At 45.2% G+C, this 22,580-nt stretch overlaps 1 protein-coding gene across 1 annotated transcript in view; it reads left to right on the top strand.

Annotated features, from left to right (window-relative positions):
• The window catches only part of LOC138649799 (5-hydroxytryptamine receptor 3A-like), a 140,093-nt gene that overhangs the window by 985 nt on the left and 116,528 nt on the right, over positions 1-22,580 (top strand). The window contains exons 3-8 of the mRNA XM_069740501.1: positions 32-97; positions 1,056-1,121; positions 1,258-1,505; positions 2,105-2,171; positions 2,295-2,360; positions 2,497-2,593. Coding sequence (XP_069596602.1) covers positions 2,530-2,593 — 64 coding nt within the window. The 5' untranslated portion in view covers positions 32-97; positions 1,056-1,121; positions 1,258-1,505; ... (1 more) ...; positions 2,295-2,360; positions 2,497-2,529. The remainder of the gene's footprint in view (positions 1-31; positions 98-1,055; positions 1,122-1,257; positions 1,506-2,104; positions 2,172-2,294; positions 2,361-2,496; positions 2,594-22,580) is intronic.

Here is a 22,580-nt window from a genome sequence, read left to right as displayed (position 1 = left end):
GTATATACTGAAGTCTTTCTGTATTTTACAGACATATAAAGATGTGAATGTGCGGCCTCAGTGACAGCTGACATGCGGGACACTCCTCATTATATATGTAAGTATTATAATAAATACCAATCTTTATAATTATCCCATCTCCTACCCTGAATGCTCCTATACAGACTGATATGACGTACAAGGAGGCTTATTACATAACTAGATTGTGGCCCGATTATAACGCATCGGGTATTCTAGAATATGCATGTCCCTGTAATATATGGACAATGATGATTCCAGAATTCGCGGCAGACTGTGCCTGTCGCTGATTGGTCGAGGCAACCTTTATGACATCATCGTCGCCATGGCAACCATTATGACATCTACGTCGATACTGTGCCCGTCGCTGATTGGTCGAGGCCTGGCGGCCTTGACCAATTAGACGCAGGATGTCTACGTCCTTTATGACATAATCGTCGCTGTGCCCATCGCTGATTGGTCGAGGCCTAGCGGCCTCGACCAATCAGAGGCGTGGGATTTCTACGTCGATACTGTGCCCGTCGCTGATTGGTCGAGGCCTGGCGGCCTCGACCAATCAGAGACGCAGGATTTCCTGGACAGACAGACAGACAGACAGACAGACGGAAAAACCCTTAGGCAATTATATATATAGACTAGATTGTGGCCCGATTCTAACGCATCGGGTATTCTAGAATATGCATGTCCCCGTAGTATATGGACAATGATGATTCCAGAATTCGCGGCAGACTGTGCCCGTCGCTGATTGGTCGAGGCAACCTTTATGACATCATCGTCGCCATGGCAACCATTATGACATCTACGTCGATACTGTGCCCGTCGCTGATTGGTCGAGGCGAATTCGCGCCAGACTGTGCCCGTCGCTGATTGGTCGAGGCAACCTTTATGACATCATCGTCGCCATGCTGTGCCCATCGCTGATTGGTCGAGGCCTAGCGGCCTCGACCAATCAGAGACGCGGGATTTCCAGGACAGACAGACGGAAAAACCCTTAGACAATTATATATATAGATAATACTGATATCCTTTTCTTCCAGAAAACCTTACGATCGGCTGCCTGCTGCCAGGGGGACTCTCTGAAGCGATACGTCACTTATATACAGGTATGGCATCATCAGTTACTATATACAGGACCCGCCAGTTGTGCTCTATACAATGTTGAGGACGGGTCTCTGTTCTACATGAAAATGTTTCTGATGATTGAGGTTTATAATATTTTGTCGTTTTTCTTAATCCTAGAATGAATTCTTCATAAGGTTAGATGGCAACCACATATGCACGGATGATGCACTAGTGAGCTATATCTGAGAATCCTACAGGAGGAGTTACTTCTCACACTCGAGTACTATGGGTATGAAAAGGACGACATAGTGTTCCAGCAGGACAACGACCCGAAGCATATGTTGAGATTGGCCCCACAGTCTCCAGACCTCAACCCAATAAAACACTTGCGGATAGAGTTGAAGAAAAGCTTTATACATCCCCAAGTGAGTCGACTAGTATACATCAACTTTGGGAATGTGTAGAAGAGACCTGGGATCAGTTTTCGGTTGAGATATGCTTGAACCTGATTGAGATCATTCCCAGAAGGATTCAGGCAGTGTTGAAAGAAAGGGTGGATTTACAAAATAAAAACAAAATAATAAAGATTAAAATTTACATTTTTAGGAGCAAAACAGTAACAATGCAGTGACATGACAAGAATCTGCATAACTAATCATATGCTAAATATTTGCCAGTCAGATTTATGTGTGAGATAGCCAAGATGATTGTCTATCAAATGATGGTAGTCTCATTTACGAAGCAGTAGTGGATGGTGAGATATGGGACCTGAAAGTCAAAAGTTCACAACATTGTTCCCCTTTTGCTCGTCAATGTAGATAGAGGACGCTGGGGCATTATCATATGGAAAAGAGGCTCCAGCATTGTTATGTTATAGAGAACGCATTTGTTACTAAACCAGACCTATTAGGAGAGCGGATAGGGCCTCTTTATTTTTAGCATTATTGACGCCGTGTACACAGAACTTTCTTCTGTGTAATATATAGAAGGATCTGAATTAATTTCTCCTCTATTATCTTTTCAGGCAGCTACAACATTTTCCTCATTTTATCCTGTCTCAGCTGACATGCAGTACACTCCTCATTATATATGTAAGTATTATAATAAATACCAATCTTTATAATTCTCCCATCTCCTACCCTGAATGCTCCCATAGAGACTGATGTGATGTACAAGGAGGCTTATTACATAATACTGATATCCTTTTCTTCCAGAAAACCTTACGATCTGCTGCCTGCTGCCCGGGGGACTCTCTGAAGCGATACGTCACTTATATACAGGTATGGCATCATCAGTTACTATATTCAGGACCCGCCAGTCGTGCTCTATACAATGTTGAGGACGGGTCTCTGTTCTACATGAAAATGTTTCTGATGGTTGAGGTTTATAATATTTTGTTGTTTTTCTTAATCTTAGAATGAATTCTTCATAAGAGTAGATGACAATCACATGTGCACGGATGATGCACCCATTCAGTCACATGACTGCTACAGCCAATCACAAGCCCCAAAAGGTCAGTTAACCAGAAAAGATGGCGTCATCACTAGAGTTGAGTGACTTTTACTTTTTTAGGATCGAGTTGGATTTCGCGAAACCCGACTTTGTCATAAGTTGGGTCGGGTAAAATCGGCCGATTATTGCGAAAAGTCGGGGGGCCGACCGAAACACGAAACCCAATGCAAGTCAATGGGGAATCAAAGTCGGCAGTGAGTGGAGGACAGGAAAACACCTACAGTGTCCATTTTAATGCCAAAAACATCAATTCGTATTACTGAAGCTTGTCAATCTTAATTTACTTTATAATAATAGTTAGGCATTGAAAACTGGGGGTCATTTGGCTAAAGTTGTGGGGGGTATGGCTAGCTCAAGATTTTCGTTGGCCCAGGAAACGCGGACTACATCACGGCGGTGAAGCAGGGAGAGGTAAGTATTTCAACTTTGCAAGTGCTGTGATCCTGAGCAAGCAGGGGGGGCCCACCCGTTCGCATTGGCACTGGCACAGGGCCCCTCAAAGTATGGCGGTGTGTTTGACGGCGGGGGTGCCTCCCACTGGCAGAGACACTTTTGTGTACTATGAGGGGCCCTGTGCCAGTGACATCGCCAATGAGTATGCCCCCCCACCTGATGAAGGAACCTGCACTTTCATCTGCACCTTCCTCTTTGTCCCCGTGTAAGCTGGTATAGTATGTGGGAAGGGGAACCAGACTTTCAGCATGGTCAGATTCTGGCTGTGTAGAGTGCAAGGGGAATGTAGTGGTCTGGGTCAATGTACCAGCAGACTCATCTATCACTGGCTGGGCAATGGGCAGGATGAGGAGGAAACACAGATATAGGCCCAAAGAATAAAGTAGGTTAAATGCAGTTCAAAATTGGTAACAGGACAGGCGGCATTGCTTTGTTCAGTGGAGGAAAACTGTAATGAGTGGCAGACACAGTTAGTAGGCCCAAGTAATAAATTTGGCCAAATGAAGTTCAAAATTGGTAACAGGAGTAAACAGACGGCACTGCTTTGTTCAGTGGAGGAGAACAACAAGCAGCGGCAGACACCGTTAGTATGCCCAACCAAACAAGTAGGCCAAATGCAGTTTAATATTTGATATAGGCTGAAAGCCTGAAAATTGAAGCTCAGATTTGTTCAGTGGAGGAGAAAAACAAGGAGCGGCAGACACCGTTTGTAGGCCCAAGCAAACAAGTAGGCCAAATGCAGTTTAATACTTTATATAGGCTGAAAACCTGAAAATTGAAGCTCAGATTTGTTCAGTGGAGGAGAAAAACAAGGAGCGGCAGACACCGTTAGTAGGCCAAACCAAACAAGTAGGCCAAATGCAGTGTAATATCCTAATCAGGATAAAAACTATTTTATAGAAAAAATAATTATTTTTGCATCGCTTTATTCTGAGGACTATAACTTTTTTATTTTTTGCTGATGATGCTGTATGGCAGCTCGTTTTTTTGCGGGACAAGATGTCGTTTTCAGTGGTACCATGGTTATTTATATCTGTCTTTTTGATCGCGTGTTATTACACTTTTTGTTCGGCGGTATGATAATAAAGTGTTGTTTTTTGCCTCGTTTTTTTTTCTTACGGTGTTTACTGAAGGGGTTAACTAGTGGGACAGTTTTATAGGTTGGGTCGTTACGGACGCGGCGGTACTAAATATGTGTACTTTTATTGTTTTTTTTATTTAGATAAAGAAATGTATTTATGGGCATAATATTTTTTTTCTTTATTTAGGTATTTTTTTTATTTTTACACATGTGGAAATTTTTTAAAAACTTTTTTACTTTGTCCCGGGGGGGGACATCACAGATCGTTGATCTGACAGATTGCACAGCACTCTGTCAGATCAGCGATCTGAGTTAGAGCACTCCAGGCTTACCAAGCGCCTGCTCTGAGCAGGCACTTGGTAAGCCACCACCCTCCCTGCAGGGCCCATCTTGGATCTGGGTCCTGCAGCGAGGAAGGAGGTAGGAGACCCTCGGAGCAACGTGATCACATTGCGTTGCTCCGGGGGTCTCAGGGAAGCCCGCAGGGAGCCCCCTCCCTGCGCGATGCTTCCCTATACCGCCGGCACACCGCGATCATGTTTGATCGCGGTGTGTCGGGGGTTAATGTGCCGGGGGCAGTCCGTGATCGCTCCTGGCACATAGTGCCGGATGTCAGCTGCGATAGACAGCTGACACCCGGCTGCGATCGGCCGCGCTCCCCCCGTGAGCACGGCCGATCGCGCTGGACGTACTATTCCGTCCTTGGGAATTAAGGCCCACCCCACATGAACGGAATAGTACGTCCAATGACAGAAAGGGGTTAAAGGGACTGCTGGGGGTGATGGTGACATAGCTGGGATGGTTCTGCTCCCCACAGGTGGATCGGGGCCCCAGGGCTACCGGTATAGTTGGTAAGGGATCATAGACAATGGGGTGCAGGACTGAGAGTGCGGGGAATGACTGGAGGACACAAGGATTGCACATTTCCTTTACCTTTACTTGTTAGTTGCAGGTGCAGTCCAGGGCACAGGTAACAGGTGATGATGGGGTCTGGGCAGCCTGGAAGCAACTTAGGATCCACTTGGCCAGGTGGGTTTGGAGGCCTTCCTTCTGCGCTTTTCTTTTAGGTCCTTGCTGCTTTAAGCTCTGCTCAGGTTCCTCTCCTGTGTGCTGCTTCTAACCTGAATGGCAGACAGCATGAGCCTATAACGGGCACTGCCTTTTCACTGGCAGCCCCGGCTCTTGGTCTGCTGTGGTGCCTCCTGGTGTTCAGTGTGGCCACGGAGCTTGCAGTTCCCTGCCCTCCAGATTGGGCTGACGGAGCGTACAGCATCCACACAGCCAAGAACTCTGGCATCCTCTTTTTCAGTGCTCTCGTCTGAGGTGAGCTTGGTTACAGCTCTACTCTCCAGGTTCTCCTCGACTTCCCTCCTCGCCTCTCACTCTCAGAATACTCACAAGACTTCTAACTCCACCTCCAGGCCAGAACTTATAGGGAAGCTCCCCTGAAACCGGGTGTTAGAGCTCCCCCTTCTGGTCTGGAGTAAGGAAGGTGTTGGATAAATGACACGGCAGATAAAACAGGAACAAAAAAAGAGGGAGGGTGGGAGGGATCTTCAATCTTCTTGCGACAACTGATCTGGACCATTCAAAATAGCTGATTTTTATATTTAATTTCTTCCCGCACTTTTCTATATCAGACAATTAAATTCAAACAAAAAAAGCAGGAAGCCAGCCAGCTAGAACCAGATAGAACCTGGTTGTGCATGGAACAGCTTACCCAGGATTCGTTAACCCTTTCAAAACTCTTCTAGAAAAATGAGAATCCTATAAAAGCATGTTTTACAATTATGGGGCAGTGTTCTCATGAGACCCCCCTTGTAAATTCTCTAGGAGACGGCTTCCATGGTAACACAACCCCACTTGACAATAAATAAATACACAAGAATACCATATGTTGTGGAATAAAATGGCCATGGCATTTATTTTTGAGTTACTTTGAAAATTATTTTATTCACTCGTAAAATGATAAACCATTTAAAATTCATAAACTGAAGTTAATCATGACCAACATATCCAAATACCCCCGGAAAACTGGGTGATTTTCCCAAATGCCAGGCCTTATCAAGACATGGCCCCCTCAAAACACCAGAGCCATTTTTCGATAATGGCTTGGAGATCTGTTGTGAATTCTGTTGTCAAGCTCCCTCCTGTGGTCATGAATGGTACTTCGGCTGGTTCTGTCCATGGGCTTCCTCTGGTGGTTGTGAGTGGGGCTGCGGCTTCTGAGTTTCCTTCCACAGGTGACGAGGTTAATTCGTTAGCTGGCTGCTCTATTTAACTCCACTTAGATCTTTGCTCCATGCCACCTGTCAATGTTCCAGTATTGGTCTAGTTCACTCCTGGATCGTTCTTGTGACCTGTCTTCCCAGCAGAAGCTAAGTTCCTGCTTGTTTTTCTCTTGTTTGCTATTTTTCTGTCCAGCTTGCTATTTTGATTTTTGTCTTGCTTGCTGGAAGCTCTGGGACGCAGAGGGAGCGCCTCCGCACCGTGAGTCGGTGCGGAGGGTCTTTTTGTGCCCTCTGCGTGGTCTTTTTGTAGTTTTTGTGCTGACCGCAAAGTTACCTTTCCTATCCTCTGTCTGTTCAGTAAGTCGGGCCTCTCTTTGCTTTATCTATTTCATCTCTGTGTTTGTAATTTTCATCTTAACTCACAGTCATTATATGTGGGGGGCTGCCTTTTCCTTTGGGGATTTTCTCTGAGGCAAGGTAGGCTTTATTTTTCTATCTTTAGGGCTAGCTAGTTTCTTAGGCTGTGACGAGTTGCATAGGGAGCGTTAGGAGCAATCCACGGCTATTTCTAGTGTGTGTGATAGAATTAGGGATTGAAGTCAGCAGAGTTCCCACGTCCCAGAGCTTGTCCTGTATTATTAGTAACTATCAGGTCATTCCGAGTGCTCTTAACCACCAGGTCCATTATTGTCCTAACCACCAGGTCATAACAGTACAGGTGGCCCAAAGTACTAATGCATCTCAATAGAGGGATAAGAGAAGTTCTGAGACCATTTTTTTTTTCTTTGCAGTGTGTTTTGTCTCTCTTTTCCCCTTTACCTCTGGGTGGTTCAGGATACAGGTGTAGATATGGACATTCAAGGTCTGTCCTCTTGGATGGATAATCTCACTGCAAGGGTACAAAACATTCAAGATTTTGTGGTTCAGAATCCGATGTCAGAGCCTAGGATTCCAATTCCTGATTTGTTTTTTGGGGATAGATCTAAGTTTCTGAATTTCAAAAATAATTGTAAATTGTTTCTTGCTTTGAAACCTCGCTCCTCAGGTGACCCTGTTCAACAAGTGAAAATCATTATTTCTTTGTTACGTGGCGACCCTCAAGACTGGGCATTTTTCCTTGCGCCAGGAGATCCGGCATTGCGTGATGTTGATGCGTTTTTTCTGGCGCATGGATTGCTTTATGATGAACCTAATTCAGTGGATCAGGCAGAGAAAATCTTGCTGGCTCTGTGTCAGGGTCAGGATGAGGTATAGATATATTGTCAGAAGTTTAGGAAGTGGTCTGTACTCACTCAGTGGAATGAATGTGCCCTGGCAGCAATTTTCAGAAAGGGTCTCTCTGAAGCCCTTAAGGATGTCATGGTGGGATTTCCCATGCCTGCCGGTCTGAATGAGTCTATGTCTTTTGCCATTCAGATCGATCGACGCTTGCGTGAGCGTAAAGCTGTGCACCATTTGGCGGTATTAGCTGAGCATAGACCTGAGCCTATGCAATGTGATAGGACTTTGACCAGAGCTGAACGGCAAGAACACAGACATCGGAATGGGCTGTGTTTTAACTGTGGTGATTCCACTCATGCTATCTCCGATTGTACTAAGCGTTTCGCTAGGTCTGCCACCATTGGTACGGTACAGTCGAAATTTCTTTTGTCCGTTACTCTGATTTGCTCTTTGTCATCCTATTCTGTTATGGCATTTGTGGATTCAGGCGCTGACCTGAATTTGATGGACTTGGAGTTTGCTAGCCGCTGTGGTTTTTTCTTGGAGCCCTTGCGGTATCCTATTCCATTGAGAGGAATTGATGCTACGCCTTTGGCCAAGAATAAGCCTCAGTACTGGACTTAATTGACCATGTGCATGGCTCCTGCACATCAGGAGGATATTCGCTTTTTGGTGTTGCATAATCTGCATGATGTGGTCGTTTTGGGGTTGCCATGGCTACAGGTCCATAATCCAGTATTGGATTGGAAATCTATGTCTGTGTCCAGCTGGGGTTGTCAGGGGGTACATGGTGATGTTCCATTTTTGTCTATTTCGTCATCCACCCCTTCTGAAGTCCCGGAGTTTTTGTCGGATTACCGGGATGTATTTGATGAGCCCAAGTCCAGTGCCCTACCTCCTCATAGGGATTGCGATTGTGCTATTGATTTGATTCATGGTAGTAAGTTTCCTAAGGGCCGACTGTTCAATTTATCTGTGCCAGAACATGCCGCTATGCGGAGTTATATAAAGGAATCCTTGGAGAAGGGTCATATTCGCCCGTCGTCGTCACCATTGGGAGCAGGGTTCCTTTTTGTGGCCAAGAAGGATGGTTCTTTGAGACCTTGTATTGATTACCGCCTTCTTAATAAGATCACAGTCAAATTTCAGTACCCTTTGCCGCTGCTGTCTGATTTATTTGCTCGGATTAAGGGGGCTAGTTGGTTCACCAAGATAGATCTTCGTGGTGCGTATAATCTTGTGCGTATTAAACAGGGCGATGAATGGAAAACAGCGTTTAATACGCCCGAGGGCCATTTTGAGTTCCTGGTTATGCCATTCGGGCTTTCCAATGCTCCATCAGTATTTCAGTCCTTTATGCATGACATCTTCCGAGAGTACCTGGATAAATTCCTGATTGTATATTTGGATGATATTTTGGTCTTCTCGGATGATTGGGAGTCTCACGTGAAGCAGGTCAGAATGATGTTCCAGGTCCTTCGTGCGAATTCTTTGTTTGTGAAGGGTCAAAGTGTCTCTTTGGAGTTCAGAGGGTTTCATTTTTGGGTTTCATTTTTTCCCCTTCTACTATCGAGATGGACCCTGTTAAAGTCCAGGCCATTTATGATTGGACTCAGCCGACATCTGTGAAGAGTCTGCAAAAGTTCCTGGGCTTTGCTAATTTTTATCGTTGCTTCATCAGTAATTTTTCTAGTGTTGCTAAACCGTTGACTGATTTGACCAAGAAGGGTGCTGATGTGGTCAATTGGTCTTCTGCGGCTGTGGAAGCTTTTCAGGAGTTGAAGCGTCGTTTTTCTTCTGCCCCTGTGTTGTGCCAGCCTAATGTTTCGCTCCCGTTTCAGGTCGAGGTTGATGCTTCTGAGATTGGAGCAGGGGCTGTTTTGTCGCAAAGAAGTTCTGATGGCTCGGTGATGAAACCATGTGCCTTCTTTTCTAGAAAGTTTTCGCCTGCTGAGCGCAATTATGATGTTGGCAATCGAGAGTTGTTGGCCATGAAGTGGGCATTCGAGGAGTGGCGTCATTGGCTTGAAGGAGCCAAGCATCGCGTGGTGGTCTTGACGGATCACAAGAATTTGACTTATCTCGAGTCTGCCAAACGGTTGAATCCTAGACAGGCACGATGGTCGCTATTTTTCTCCCATTTTGATTTTGTGGTTTCGTACCTTCCGGGCTCTAAGAATGTGAAGGCTGATGCCCTGTCAAGGAGTTTTGTGCCCGACTCTCCGGGTGTTCCTGAGCCGGCGGGTATTCTCAAAGAGGGGGTAATTTTGTCTGCCATCTCCCCTGATTTGCGGCGGGTGCTGCAAAAATTTCAGGCTGATAGACCTGACTGTTGCCCAGTGGAGAAACTGTTTGTCCCTGATAAATGGACTAGTAGAGTTATCTCTGAGGTTCATTGTTCGGTGTTGGCTGGTCATCCTGGAATCTTTGGTACCAGAGATTTGGTGGCTAGATCCTTTTGGTGGCCGTCTTTGTCACGGGATGTGCGTTCTTTTGTGCAGTCCTGTGGGACTTGTGCTCGGGCTAAGCCCTGCTGTTCTCGTGCCAGTGGGTTGCTTTTGCCCTTGCCGGTCCCAAAGAGGCCCTGGACGCATATTTCTATGGATTTTATTTCGGATCTCCCTGTCTCTCAAAAGATGTCGGTCATTTGGGTGGTTTGTGATCGCTTCTCTAAGATGGTCCATTTGGTACCCTTGTCTAAATTGCCTTCCTCCTCTGATTTGGTGCCATTGTTTTTCCAGCATGTGGTTCGTTTACATGGCATTCCGGAGAACATCGTTTCGGACAGAGGTTCCCAGTTTGTTTTGAGGTTTTGGCGATCCTTTTGTGCTAGGATGGGCATTGATTTGTCTTTTTCCTCGGCTTTCCATCCTCAGACAAATGGCCAAACCGAACGAACTAATCAGACTTTGGAAACATATCTGAGATGCTTTGTTTCTGCTGATCAGGATGATTGGGTGTCCTTTTTGCCTTTGGCTGAGTTCGCCCTTAATAATCGGGCCAGCTCGGCTACTTTGGTTTCACCGTTTTTCTGCAATTCTGGTTTCCATCCTCGTTTCTCTTCAGGGCAGGTTGAGTCTTCGGACTGTCCTGGTGTAGATACTGTGGTGGATAGGTTGCAGCAGATTTGGAGTCATGTGGTGGACAATTTGACATTGTCCCAGGAGAAGGCTCAACGTTTCGCTAACCGCCGGCGCTGTGTGGGTCCCCGACTTCGTGTTGGTTTGGTTGTCGTCTCGTTATGTTCCTATGAAGGTTTCCTCTCCTAAGTTTAAGCCTCGTTTCATTGGTCCGTATAAGATTTCTGAGGTTCTCAATCCTGTGTCATTTCGTTTGACCCTTCCAGCTTCTTTTGCCATCCATAATGTATTCCATAGGTCGTTGTTGCGGAGATACGTGGCGCCTGTGGTTCCATCCGTTGATCCTCCTGCCCCGGTGTTGGTTGAGGGGGAGTTGGAGTATGTGGTGGAGAAGATTTTGGATTCTCGTATTTCGAGACGGAAACTCCAGTACCTGGTCAAGTGGAAGGGTTATGGTCAGGAAGATAATTCCTGGGTCTTTGCCTCGGATGTTCATGCTGCCGATCTGGTTCGTGCCTTTCATTTGGCTCGTCCTGGTCGGCCTGGGGGCTCTGGTGAGGGTTCGGTGACCCCTCCTCAAGGGGGGGGTACTGTTGTGAATTCTGTTGTCAAGCTCCCTCCTGTGGTCATGAATGGTACTTCGGCTGGTTCTGTCCATGGGCTTCCTCTGGTGGTTGTGAGTGGGGCTGCAGCTTCTGAGTTTCCTTCCACAGGTGACGAGGTTAATTCGTTAGCTGGCTGCTCTATTTAACTCTACTTAGATCTTTGCTCCATGCCACCTGTCAATGTTCCAGTATTGGTCTAGTTCACTCCTGGATCGTTCTTGTGACCTGTCTTCCCAGCAGAAGCTAAGTTCCTGCTTGTTTTTCTCTTGTTTGCTATTTTTCTGTCCAGCTTGCTATTTTGATTTTTGTCTTGCTTGCTGGAAGCTCTGGGACGCAGAGGGAGCGCCTCCGCACCGTGAGTCGGTGCGGAGGGTCTTTTTGCGCCCTCTGCGTGGTCTTTTTATAGTTTTTGTGCTGACCGCAAAGTTACCTTTCCTATCCTCTGTCTGTTCAGTAAGTCGGGCCTCTCTTTGCTATATCTATTTCATCTCTGTGTTTGTAATTTTCATCTTAACTCACAGTCATTATATGTTGGGGGCTGCCTTTTCCTTTGAGGATTTTCTCTGAGGCAAGGTAGGCTTTATTTTTCTATCTTTAGGGCTGGCTAGCTAGTTCCTTAGGCTGTGACGAGGCACCTAGGGAGCGTCAGGAGCGCTCCACGGCTATTTCTAGTGTGTGTGATAGGATTAGGGATTGCGGTCAGCAGAGTTCCCACGTCCCAGAGCTTGTCCTGTATTATTAGTAACTATCAGGTCATTCCGTGTGGTCTTAACCACCAGGTCCATTATTGTCCTAACCACCAGGTCATAACAGAGATCCAAACTAAACATACCCAAGCCAATATCAGACAAATGTACCAAATCCCTCCTGTACATTCCTGGGATAATATCTTCCAGGTCCACATGCCTAAAAGAAAACCCATCATTTAGTGGCATAAATTTTTCCATATTCTTATTTATCTTTTTCATGATTTTTTCCAAAAATAACATGTTATGTTTCAACCATAAAAGCCTTGGAACGATTTGAGAGAAAACAAAAAAAAGAATTAAAATATTCTGCTTTCAACAACAAAACGTCCCTTCTCATAAATGCTAATAAATCAAGAGTGCTAATTTTGCCCAGGTCATTTCCTCCCAAGTGTAAAATTACTAAATCTGGATTAGGCCATATTCCAGCTAATTTATGCATGTCAGAAATTAAGGTCTTCTATAGCATTCCACGCCTACTATGCCAAAAAATCTGAATAGAGGAGATGTTAAAAGAAAGGTTTTCAGTGTAAGATCGCACGATAGCACTCTTTTCTGCCTAAAATATAAAGGAATGTCCGATGATCCATACAGTGACCACACCTATAAAATGAATAACAAGAAAATATTTATACAAATCTGGGCGTATATACAATTTAAATTTGTTTGAGTCCCATCTTCCAATTCTTTTTATGTAACCCTCCTTCAACCCTTTCAAAAAATGTTTAACAGGAAATAAATTAGCTAAAGGGCTTTTAACTAGAAATTTAAGAAAAAATGAAACACCAGCAAAATTTTTAGCTAGAGCTGAATAATATAAGCCCTTTAAAAATAAATGCTCCGCATATAAGCCTCAGGATGAGATTCGTTATGAGGGTAATTGTTTTGCAAACAGAAATTAACCAACATGCACATAGCAACTGAATAATCGGTTTTATTAGCCAAAGATTTCTCAGTAAAATAAATGATTAAACCTGCACTATTTTCCATAGCCTTTGTGGGCATAATGTTCTTTCGCCGTCTGCTTCTGGTACTTGCCTCCGGAACAGCGACCACTGACGGTGACAAATACATTTCGCATTACAATTGCTCATACTGTCAGAAAATGAAGCTTTCAGCCAAATATTAAATTCCAGACAAAGGAGAATCATAGGCCTAAGAATCTGAGCAGCCCATTTATTTTTGGAAGATAATGTATATATAAGAAAAAACAAACCTTGGTTATTAGAACAAAATATTATTCACTTGTTCTTGAGGAGTGGGCCACAAAGGTAAATAGCTAAAATGTTAAAAATAAATCCAACACTGTTGGGTTTTTTGTCATTTTATTTTGAACCCATGCCACTGGCCACTTCTCTGAAGACCTTTGATTGGAAATGATATCCCGAGGCTTTCATGCTCATCTGTAAAATAAGACAATGCTTAAGTGCCTGCAAGGGTAATGGGGCTCTGCCAGACGGCCTTCTCATTGAAATTAGACAGAAAATTCAACCAAGTTTTTAAATCTTCTTTTGATTCTTTGCTTAGCCTTATCTGAGAATTAGGGGAAGAATAACCCGAAGTTGCTTCATAAAGGTGCCTTGAAAAAAACATGGCCTAGTGGAATGATTCTCAAGGCAAAATTTAAGAAACCTAGCAAAGATTGCAGTTCTTTCAGCGTGAGTTTTTCCTTCTTTAAGAAAAGCTTGATAGTGGAGCAAAGCTTAGAAATTTTTTCACGGGGAAGAGAACAAGTCATGTTCTCTGAATCATTTAATAAGACTAAAAACTCAAGAGAAGTACAAGGGGGACAGTTTTTGCCTCCGCAATAGGGACACCGAATTGACTACAGACTTTAAGAAATTTGTTTAATAATAAATAACAAACATCAGAATCACTAGGGCTAAACAGAAAATCATCAAGATAGTGTAAAACTCCCCCACCCCTTGAATCAAATTCAATAACCCAATGTAAAAAAAGAAGAAAATGTTTCAAAATAAAAACAGAATAACGAAAAACCCATAGGAAGACATTTGTCAAAAAAGAACTGCTCATTAAGCACAAAACCTAATGAACTAAAGCCTTCCGGATTGACAGGTAAAAGCCTAAATGCTGACTTGATGTCAGATTTAACCATAAGTGAATTGCGACCAAATTTTTGTAATAACTCAACGGCTATGTCAAAGGAAGCATATTTGATGGAGCATGCATCTTTATTGACTTCATCGCTCAGAGAAAGACCTTGAGGGTAGGACAAAAGACGAATCAACCTAAATGACCCTTCAGCTTTTTTAGGAACTACCCCAAGTGGGGAAATCCTAAAGTCATTAAAAGGAGGAAATCAAAAGGACTGGCAACTCTACCCGACTCTAATTCTTTTAGAATTTTCTCTTCAACAATATGAGGAAACTCTAGCGCTGAAGGCAGATTATCATCTAATGTACATCCAACACCTTTAAAGGGAGGCACATAAAATCTATTATAAAAACCCCCATAGGGTAGGTAGCTACTCTCCTGATCTGGATAAATTTCGTGCCATGGGGCCATTCTTTCCAGATTTACTGGAGTCAGTGCTTTTTGAAAGTGTCTCCCTATTATTTCCTTGTTGCCCATTTGCTTTTTAAAAACTTTTGACATGGGGTGAGCGCCCCACACAAAAGGAGCCCTCATGTCGAAAATGACAGTTATGAGCCCATTTACAATTTGTCTCATTAAATGCAAAATAAACTCCTTTTTTGTTAGGGGCGCTCAAACCATGTCTGTCCACAGGAAATTTCTGGGGTAACATTAAATTAATCCATGAATCCACATCTTTTGTTTCCCAACCTAGATTTGGGTATATGGCCAATTTATGCCTAAATGACTCGTCATAACTTAACCAAGCCATACCCCCAAAATTACGGTATGTTACTAAAATTGTGTCTAAGGGTGGTTTCACATTTGCGTTTTTTTTTTTTGCGTTTTTGCGGTAAAAAACGCAAAAAAATGCATGCGTTTTCCCCCCTATATTTAACATTAAAAACGCATGCGTTTTTTGTATGCATTTTGACGCGTTTTTGCAACGCATGCGTTTTTTTGTATGCGTTTTGACGCGTTTTTGCAACGCATGCGTTTTTTTCCTGCATGCATTGTGTTGCAGAAATGCAACATGTAGTATTTTTAGCGGCTTTTTTTGCCGCAAAAAAACGCATGCTTTTTTTGCGGCAAAAAAATGCATTGCTGTCTATGTAAACGCATGCGTTTTTAACCACATGCGTTTGCATGCGTTTTAAAAAACAAACAAAAAAAAAACACACTGATAAACCACCCCACACCATAAAATTGATAAAGGGATCCTACCCCTACCCCTAACCCTAAGCCTAACCCTAACCCTAACCCTACCCCTACCCCTAACCCTACCCCTACCCCTAATCCTAACCCTACCCCTAACCCTAATTCCTTTAAGGGTAGGGTTAGGGTTAGGGGTAGGGTTAGGGTTAGGGGTAGGATTAGGGTTAGGGTTAGGGGTAGGGGTAGGGTTAGGGTTAGGATCCTTTTAGGGTTAGGGTTAGGGGTAGGGTTAGGGTTAGGATCCCTTTAGGGTTAGGGTTAGGGTTAGGATCCCTACCCCTAACCCTAACCCTAACCCTAGCTCTTTCTATTTATAGTGGGTTTTTTACTTTATTTTGATGATTGGCAGCTGTCACACATTTATCTGCATGCGTTTAAAAAACGCAAACGCATGAAAAAATGCATGTAAACGCGTCAAAACGTTTTTTTCACCACATGCAAAACCGCATGCATCAAAAAAACGCAGCTTTTGCATGCGTTTACATGCGTTTTTTCACCATGCGTTTTTTTAAAAAAACGCATGCGTTTTGAAACGCAAGTGTGAAACCAGCCTTAATTTTGAAAAAGGCCCCAACAAAGATTAGGGTATTTCTTTCCTAACACAGCAGAAAAGATAGAGAAAGCCTGCAGCCAGTTATTAAAGGATTTAACAATGCTGTTTCTCTGTTTATCCTCTGCCTCATCCCTTCTCTCATTTCTATTATGCTGATCCTTAGCTGATGGTAAAAGGGAAAATAAATCTACATAATCCGTATTCCAAATCTGATCCTTAACAGAAGAATTCAAATGAAACCCTAAAAGGGATACGTCACAAGTAATTGACTCTTTCAAGAGAATCTCAGGCAGCCAGGGCCTTAAAACAAAATTACAGCTGCCAAAATTGGGATTGACTCTAGAGGAATTGGGCAGCACAGAAGAATCAATGCTGCTAAAATATTCATTAAAAACTTCCCTTAATAACGATTTTAATTTTAAACAGGGGACAGATGGGGGGCACATTTAAACTCTCACCCCTTGGCTGTTGGCTGTTCTTCTTCCTGGTCAGATGCAAGGGATGCGGTTCTCCAGGATGTGGTAGCGGCAAGATCAGCACGGGATTCAAATGCTACACCCATGCAGGGACGATGCAGTCATGCAGAGCTGTTGCAGGTGGTCACTGGGCCGCCGCAGTGCTTTTTAGGCTGCGGCTGCTAGATGCATCATGAGGACCCCTTCCGTGTGCTGGAACTTCCGGAGCTTCTCCTCAGCGCCACAATTAGGAGCCGTCGGTGGTATATGATGACGACTGGGCGAACTCTTGACCCTGATGGAGATCCCATGGTGAACTGCGAGACTTCCGTTGTGATGATCTCCGGCTTCTGCCGCGCACATCCTGTGCGCTATCATGGACCCTGGAAGATGATGGCAGAGGGGGAATACATAATCTTGGAGCGGCGATTCCTCCTGGAGCTGCGGCTTGACCTTGTCGGGGAGAGCAGACAGGATCGGAGAAGGAAAAGGAGGAGATTGTGCTGCAGAAGCTGCTGGGATTTATAGCAGGTTTAAAGCTCAGCAGCTCTGCAACCATTCAATACTGCCTTTGCGATGCCCACCAGAGCCGTGGGGTATGTGGAACGGGGTCGGACAGTTCTTTGTTGAAGTCACAGGGCCGTGACCCGACTCCATGGCAATGAGCGTGCAATAAAAATGCAAGGGAGAAAAGTTATATGGGATTGATTCGTGACACCACCTGTGGTGTTTGACAAGGGCCGATGCTGTGATTCAGGTCCACTGGGGCTGATGGTGCTGCAGCAAAGATGGCACAACTCCACACGGGTAGAGTGGGGCCCCAGGGCAGATATAACAGTTGGTTTGGGTGCTAGTGAACATTGGGGTGCAGAGAATAAGCAAGGGATGCAAAAAAGTGCAGTTTTCTTTACCTTTACTTCTTGGTATATGAACATGCAATCCGGGGTACCAGTTACAGATGATAGAAGGAGACCGGCTAGCCTGGAAGCCTTTAGGGGGTCCACCCTGCCAGGTGGGATTGGAGGCTTTCCTGCTGCGCTCTGTCTTTGGGTCCCTGCTGCCTGTAGCTAAGCTGCGGCCCTCTCCTGCGTGTTGGCTTTGACCTGTATGGCAGACAGCGCTAGCCTGTTATGGGCACTGCCTTTTCACTAGCAGCCCCAGGCTCTTGGTCTGCTGTGGTGTCTCTGGGTGTTCGGTGTGGCCAGGGAGCTTGCAATCCCCTGCCCTCCAGATTTGGCTGTCGGGACATACAGCACCCACACAGCCGGGCTGCAATTCCCCAGAGCCTTTGTCTCTGCTCCTCTCTCTCCCCTCTCCTCAGACTAGCTCCCTAACAGACTACACTCACCCCTCCTCCTGACAGAAAGAGCAGCTCCCCAGAAGTCGGGTCTAGAGCTCCCACTTCTGGCCTGGAGCAGGAATTCTGATGCATGCTGTGTATTACCTGGCATTGGGACCTCTTCTTGCTTCCAGACATGACATCACCCTTCAGAGGGAGTGGGTGATAAATGCAGAAGTGGTGCATATGTTTCTATCATACTTTTCCTCTATTTGTTCCACTCCTGGTTTTGGCTTACAAATACTGATGTAAAATATTGTACTGACCAAATACTGCTAGTGTGACGGCAGCCTTAAACTCAGCATGGGTCTGACAGATTCACCGCTAGCAGGGGGTAGATTTTCGCGTTCCACTGCAGATGTGGTATCTGTTACTAGAGCTGACAGGTCTAGAGTCTCTGCTGCTTCAGGTGCAGTAGGCTGGCGAAAGATCAGGACAGGTACTATGATGGCTTGAATCACCTGCGTCCAAGACCGGGGAAAGTCTCCAAAAATGGTATGGATCTTCTCTTCCACCTCTTCTATTGCTTGAGGGGCATCTTGGTTTTCCTCTTTGTTTCTCAATTGGTCAGGGTATACCTTCAGATGATCCCTCAACAGTGCTGCTGAGGTTTCTCCTCCATCCTTACTGACGAGGCATTCCTTTATATTATCAAAGTTTGAAGGCATGACGGTGTATGGTTCAGCCTCCCACTGATCGTCCAGTTTGTGCATCTTCCTTTTTCTTTTGAGGACCTGTTCTCCCAGTTCTAAAGGAGTTAGCCAGAGCTTGTTGGTTGTAGCTCTTTTCCTGTCTCTGCCTGGACTGGGACAAACTTTGTTCCACGCACTCTTGCACTTTGCGGTATTGCTGCTGCCACTCTGTATCCCAATCGGCATCAGGTGGTGTCGTCTCAGGTGTTACGACTCCCATTTCCCAGTCAATGGGTAACTTGCCAGGTCTCGCCCTCATCAGGTAGGCTGGGGTGCAGTTGGTGGAGTTTACCGGGATTTGGTTGTATAGATCTACCAGATCTGGCAACTTCTTTGGCCACAGGTTTCGCTCTTCCAGATTCAAGGTTTTCAACAGGTCAATTATCACCTGGTACGTTTTCTCGCACATGCCATTTGTCTGCGAATGGTATGGCATTGTCCTGATTTTCTGCAGCTGTACAGGTTACAAAACTCCTGGAATACTTCTGCCTCAAAGGCTGGGCCTTGGTCGGTGAGCACTTATTCAGGGTAACCATGCGGTCGACCAAAGTGTTCTTGAAACGCTTTGGCTGCTGCCTTCACGGTTTGGTCTTTGACAGGCACGACTACAGGCTTGGACTGGGGAATTCCCCGGTGGGCCTCTGTGCAGATCTAGGCCCCCGACCTTACTGTATGGGCAGTACTTGTCATAACTAATTTGATTCTCTCTGTACAGAAAAAAAACCATCTCATTCATTAACCAAACAACCCAGTTTATTATTATATAGAGCTATAGGTAAATTTGTGAACCAGGGTGATGTAATATTTGTATGCAGATGAAAAGTGGGCCCCCAAGGTCAATGTTACTGGTGGGCCCTTGGCACCCAGTCCGTCACTGCACGACTACCAGGAACCTTGAGTAATGGTCAATGATGGTCAGAGCGTAGGTGTAGCGATTCCTACTCGGAGTCAACTTCACGTGATCCAAAGCTACCAGTTCAAGCGCTTGTTTGGTAACCATGGGCAGTAGGGGAGCCCTCTGGCTATCACAGTCTTTCCATCTCAAGTTGCAAGGACCACATTCTTGACACCATTTCTCAATTGCTTTCCTCATGCCCACCCAGTAGAATCCCTCACATAGCAGGACTTCCAACTTCTTCCACTCGAAATGTCCGGCTCCATCGTGGTATGCTTCTAAGACCATTGGCGCATTCAGGACTACCACCTGCCAGACCAGTCCGTGGGCTCGGGAGTTGATGCTTCTCCGACACAGCTTCCCCTCATAGATGAATAGCTTGCCCTTCTTCATCCACAACTGTTGGGTCTCTTGTGGAGCATTTGGACCACGGTGTCAATCAGCTTGTGTCAGCATTTCCTTTACTGGGCCGACTGCCAAGTCGTTATCCTGCGTCTCTGCCTATCCATGGTGGAGCAACAGGTTAAACGTGACCTCTTGAATGACATAGCGCTTGGCCCACACGCACTGGGATCACTGGGCCGCCTCATGGCGATGGAAGGCTGATAAATCGATTTCTTCTAGCTCTTCCTGGTCTTCTCCCCCGTCTGGTGAATTGGGCATCCTGGTCAGCGCATCATCATAAGCATTCTTATGCCCTGCTCAGTACTTGATGGTAAACTCATAGTTGGACAGCCGGGCCATCCATTGCTGTTCCAATGCACCTAGCTTTGCAGTTTCCAAGAGAGTCAGCGGATTATTGTCCACGAAGATGGTAAACTTCGCTGAAGCCAGGTAGTGTTTGACTCGCTCGGTCACAGCCCAGACTATGGCGAGAAGCTCCAACTTGAAGGAACTATAGTTGTCCGGGTTCCTTTCAGTGGGATGAAGCTACCTGCTAGGGTAGGCAATCACTCTCTCTGCCTTTCTGCACTTGTGATAGCACTGCTCCCCATTCCACGTTGCTGGCATCAGTGTGAAGTATAAATGGTTGGTCATAGTCAGGGTAGGCCAGGACTTCATCTCCAGTGAGAGCCAACTTCAACCAAGTGAAGGATTCTTCTATCCTGTTGCTCCACTCGAATGGAGGACTCTTGTTCTTGGCCTTCTTGGGTTGGCCCACTAGAAGGTCTTGCAGGGGTGCAGCTATCATGGTCAAGCCCTTGATGAATCTCCGGTAGTAGCCTACCAACCTGAGGAACTGCCGTACTTCATGAATGGTGTTGGGTTTTGGCCAGTCCCTGATAGTGGTGGCTTTGTCAAGGTTTGGTGCCACACCTTCAGCGCTTACTATGTGGCCTAGGTAGTGCACCTTGGACGACTTCACTTTCAGGCCAAAGTTGGACAGGGCTTCAAACACCTCGACAAGGTGCTTCAAGTAGTCTTCATAGGTCTTGGAGAAAACAATGACTTCATCCAGGTACAATAGAACCGTTTCGAAGTCCTTGTGCCTGAGGCAACACTCCGTCAGCCTCTGGAACGTCCCCGGTGCGTTGCAAATCCTGAATGGCATGCAGTTGAACTTGCATAAGCCCATGGGTGTCGTGAAGGCGGTCTTCTCTCTATCCGCCTCTGCCATGGGAACATGCCAGTACCCACTGGGAAGATCCAAGTTGGAGAAATAGTTAGCAGATTTCAGGGCAGCTAATGACTCCTCAATGCGTGGTAACGGGTAGGCATCTTTATGTGTTATAAAACCAAAAACACATGGGCCACCTGCATAGCGAACAAGTCTGTAGGAACCTGTTCACACCACCAAAGAACTTGAAAACACAAAAGCGTACAAAGAGGTAAAAAAATACTTTGTTGTAAAAAAGTCACAGTAAATAAGCAAGTGCTAGTCGAAAAAATACAGGGTATTTAGTTAATACGTCTTTTTGCAAAAAAAGTATGTTAAGCTGCTCCACCAATCGCCAAGGTATACCCATAATAGAGCAGTACTTACAAGACTGGGGAGTTCACCACTCCTCTGTGGGTCATTTGCATTGTAGCTGTTCCATCTCGCATGTTCAACGTGGATATTTTCTCTCTGAGCCCTGTTCATACAGGTACTATACAGATGACCAGGTTTTTAAATACATCAGATAGGGATTATATACATTAGACAGGACTGCTCTATTATGGGTATAAATCCAGCAAGGAAAAAGAAAAAAGAAAGTGCACTCACCGGTCCTTCAAAGTAATATGCCTTTAATCAGAACATGTGCAGGAAACTAACAGGAAACTAACACTACGGGTCCCGTAGAAGTGCAGTAGCACGAAACGGCCGTCGTCTGTCATTCCACATTCTCCTGTTAGTTTCCTGCACATGTTCTGATTAAAGGCATATTACTTTGAAGGACCGGTGAGTGCACTTTCTTTTATCTTTTTTCTTGCTGGATTTATGCGATGTCCTGATTAGTGCACCCGGTGTCCTCTCGGCATTTCAGACCCAGCAGCGGCACACAGCAGTGGTTCCCTAAGACTCTAATGTTTTATATGGGAGCAGTGCCGTGTTTTTCTTTTGTCATTTGTGCTCTATTATGGGTATACCTTGGCGATTGGTGGAGCAGCTTAACACACTTTTTTGCAAAAAGACGTATTAACTAAATACCCTGTATTTTTTTCATTTTTTGACTAGCACTTGCTTATTTACTGTGACTTTTTTACAACAGAGTATTTTTTGACCTTTCTGTACGCTTTTGTGTTTTCATCTTTATGTGTTATGCGGTTTATCTGCCTGCTATCCACACACTTCCTCATTGTACCATCTTTCTTCTTAACGAGGACTAACGGAGCTGCCCAGGGGCAACAACTATCCCTAATGACTCCCGCTTATTTCATCTCCCGTAACATGCCCTTGGCACACTGGTAGTAGGCCTGTGGGAACTGGGTGGTAAACTTCTTTAATGGTGGATGGTCTCCAGTGGGGATATGGTGTCGAACCCCTTCTACCTGCCCAAAGTCAAGTGGATGTTTGCTGAATATCCCTTGATACTCTTGAACCAGAGGTGGAGTCAATGCCTATGTGCAGCTTCTGACACCAATCCACTAGCTGTTCTGCAGATCCATTGTCCTTCACTTGGTCGGACGGGACCAAGGGTTCTATTGCCCATATTGGGTTGTTAATGACAGTGAACAGCTTAGCAATGGTGGCATACCGGGGTAGTTTAACTTCTTTAGCCCCACAATTTAAGATGTGTACAGGTACCCTTCCCTTGCAGACACCTACTACCCCTCTGGCTTTCAGGATAGTAGGCCTGCTGTCTGAGTACACAGGTTCTACCAGTACCTGGTAATCCTGACTCCT

The sequence above is a fragment of the Ranitomeya imitator genome, chromosome 9 (assembly GCF_032444005.1).
Source record: "Ranitomeya imitator isolate aRanImi1 chromosome 9, aRanImi1.pri, whole genome shotgun sequence".
NCBI lineage: Eukaryota > Metazoa > Chordata > Amphibia > Anura > Dendrobatidae > Ranitomeya > Ranitomeya imitator.
This window is presented reverse-complemented; position numbering and strand designations above follow the sequence as displayed.